Source organism: Petaurus breviceps, unplaced genomic scaffold (assembly GCF_028583685.1).
Source record: "Petaurus breviceps papuanus isolate PSGF00001 unplaced genomic scaffold, PetGlider_PUasm1.0 174, whole genome shotgun sequence".
NCBI lineage: Eukaryota > Metazoa > Chordata > Mammalia > Diprotodontia > Petauridae > Petaurus > Petaurus breviceps.
Genome location: NW_027185761.1, coordinates 59,111,259 through 59,112,830, shown reverse-complemented (window position 1 = coordinate 59,112,830; position 1,572 = coordinate 59,111,259). Strand labels below are relative to the sequence as shown.

Below are 1,572 nucleotides of genomic sequence, written 5' to 3'. Positions count from 1 at the left end.
TAGAAGAGAGACCTGTGCCTTGCCATGTCCAGAGTATCCAGGTGAATGAGGGCTAAAAGCATTTTCTGAGGTGACAATACCAGGGAAAGAAAGGAGTGGGTGGGCAAAATAGTTAGGTTTCTGAAGGACTGGGGGCCCAGCTGGCAGGAGCGCATCAGGCCCCCACTCCATGGCATCAGAGCCCCTCCTCAGTGAGGAGGTAGGACTGAGGAAAGGTTTCTCTCCAGCTCTGCCTCTGCTCACTCGCATCTGCTGAAGCCCTGTGCCTGCCTCTGGTAGGCAGCGGAGGCAACGGTAAGCTGGAACGGACTGCTGTGCTCTTCAGGGGAGAGCCAGGCAGTGCTAACTTGGCCACGGCCACCGGCAAGCCAGTAGGGACAGGGTAGATTACAGAGGCTCCCAGCGAGATGCAAGTCAATGTCACAGAGGGCAGCTGGACTGGCAATGGGACCATGGAACCACGGGATTCCAGCCCCCTGGCAACTTGTGCAGAGACTGTGACTTTTCCTGAAGTGGTGGACGAAGAGGAGTGGGGGTCTTTCTACTACTCCTTTAAGGTAAGTGGGCTGCTTTCTCACCCTCTTGATCTTCATGCCCATCTGACTCTGTCCTTCGAGAGTAATTCACAGTACAAAGAAAATGCGTGAATATTTAGCCAAGGTTTCTCAAACCCTAACAACCCTAAAGTTCCAAAATTAGTCAGGGCATTCCAAAGATCAGGAACAGTATAGAGGAACCTGCACATGGTTTCCTGCGCGTACAGACGGGGAAAGTTGTACTCTTGTTCCATTGTCGAAAATGAATCAGGAGTCATCTCAGGTGCTACTTTGTTTACATCTTCTTCGCTCAAACAAATTGCTTTAAACAAAAATGTCTTTTCGTTTCCTTTATGGTAGTGCTACGGCTGTCAGACTTAATGAAGGAATTGAGTTTCTCCAAATTTAAAGTAGGGATTAAGGAGATGAGAGGCTTAGCTTCACCCGAGTGAAATGATGGATGAAAGGACAAAGGTAGACCTTTGAATTCAGGGCAGCCTTTTTGGATCTTTAATTAAACCTTTGGGGTGATGGTTTGGGGTCATGGCTTTGACTGGGAACTCTGAGAGTGAGCACAAGGCAGGCAGCTCTGGCCCTAGCTACCCCACCTGTGAGCTGGGTGATAACAAGCAAATCACTACAACTCTTGGCATTTCAGCTTCTTTATCTGAAAAGATGGGATTACAACACCTGCCCAGCCTTATTCAGATGGCTGGTGTGAGGTTCAAGGAGAAATTGCATGTGGAAAAACCTCTGCAAAGTGGCAAGGCACTGGAGAAAAGCAAGTATCATGTTTATTAACAACTAAGGATGCGAGGGTGCTGTATGTGTGTTCATAGAGGCATCTATATGTAAAGCACCTGAAAATAGCCCCAGATGTGCCTTGCATATGGACAGTCCTTTATTGAACTGAGATGAATGGATACTGACAAAACAAATCTTCACATTGAGTTCTGTTGTCAATCAACAACAGCTTCTCCATGTAACTTTCACAGGCAAATATCACAAACTTCAGGGGATCTCTCTCTGTCTCTCT

At 47.6% G+C, this 1,572-nt stretch overlaps 1 protein-coding gene across 3 annotated transcripts in view; it reads left to right on the top strand.

Moving 5' to 3' along the window:
- Positions 1 to 407: 407 nt before the first annotated feature.
- Positions 408 to 1,572, top strand: part of NPSR1 (neuropeptide S receptor 1) — a 180,451-nt gene continuing 179,286 nt past the window's right edge. For all 3 annotated transcript variants that reach the window (XM_069084548.1, XM_069084547.1, XM_069084546.1), the window contains exon 1: positions 408 to 557. In XM_069084548.1, coding sequence (XP_068940649.1) covers positions 408 to 557 — 150 coding nt within the window. The remainder of the gene's footprint in view (positions 558 to 1,572) is intronic.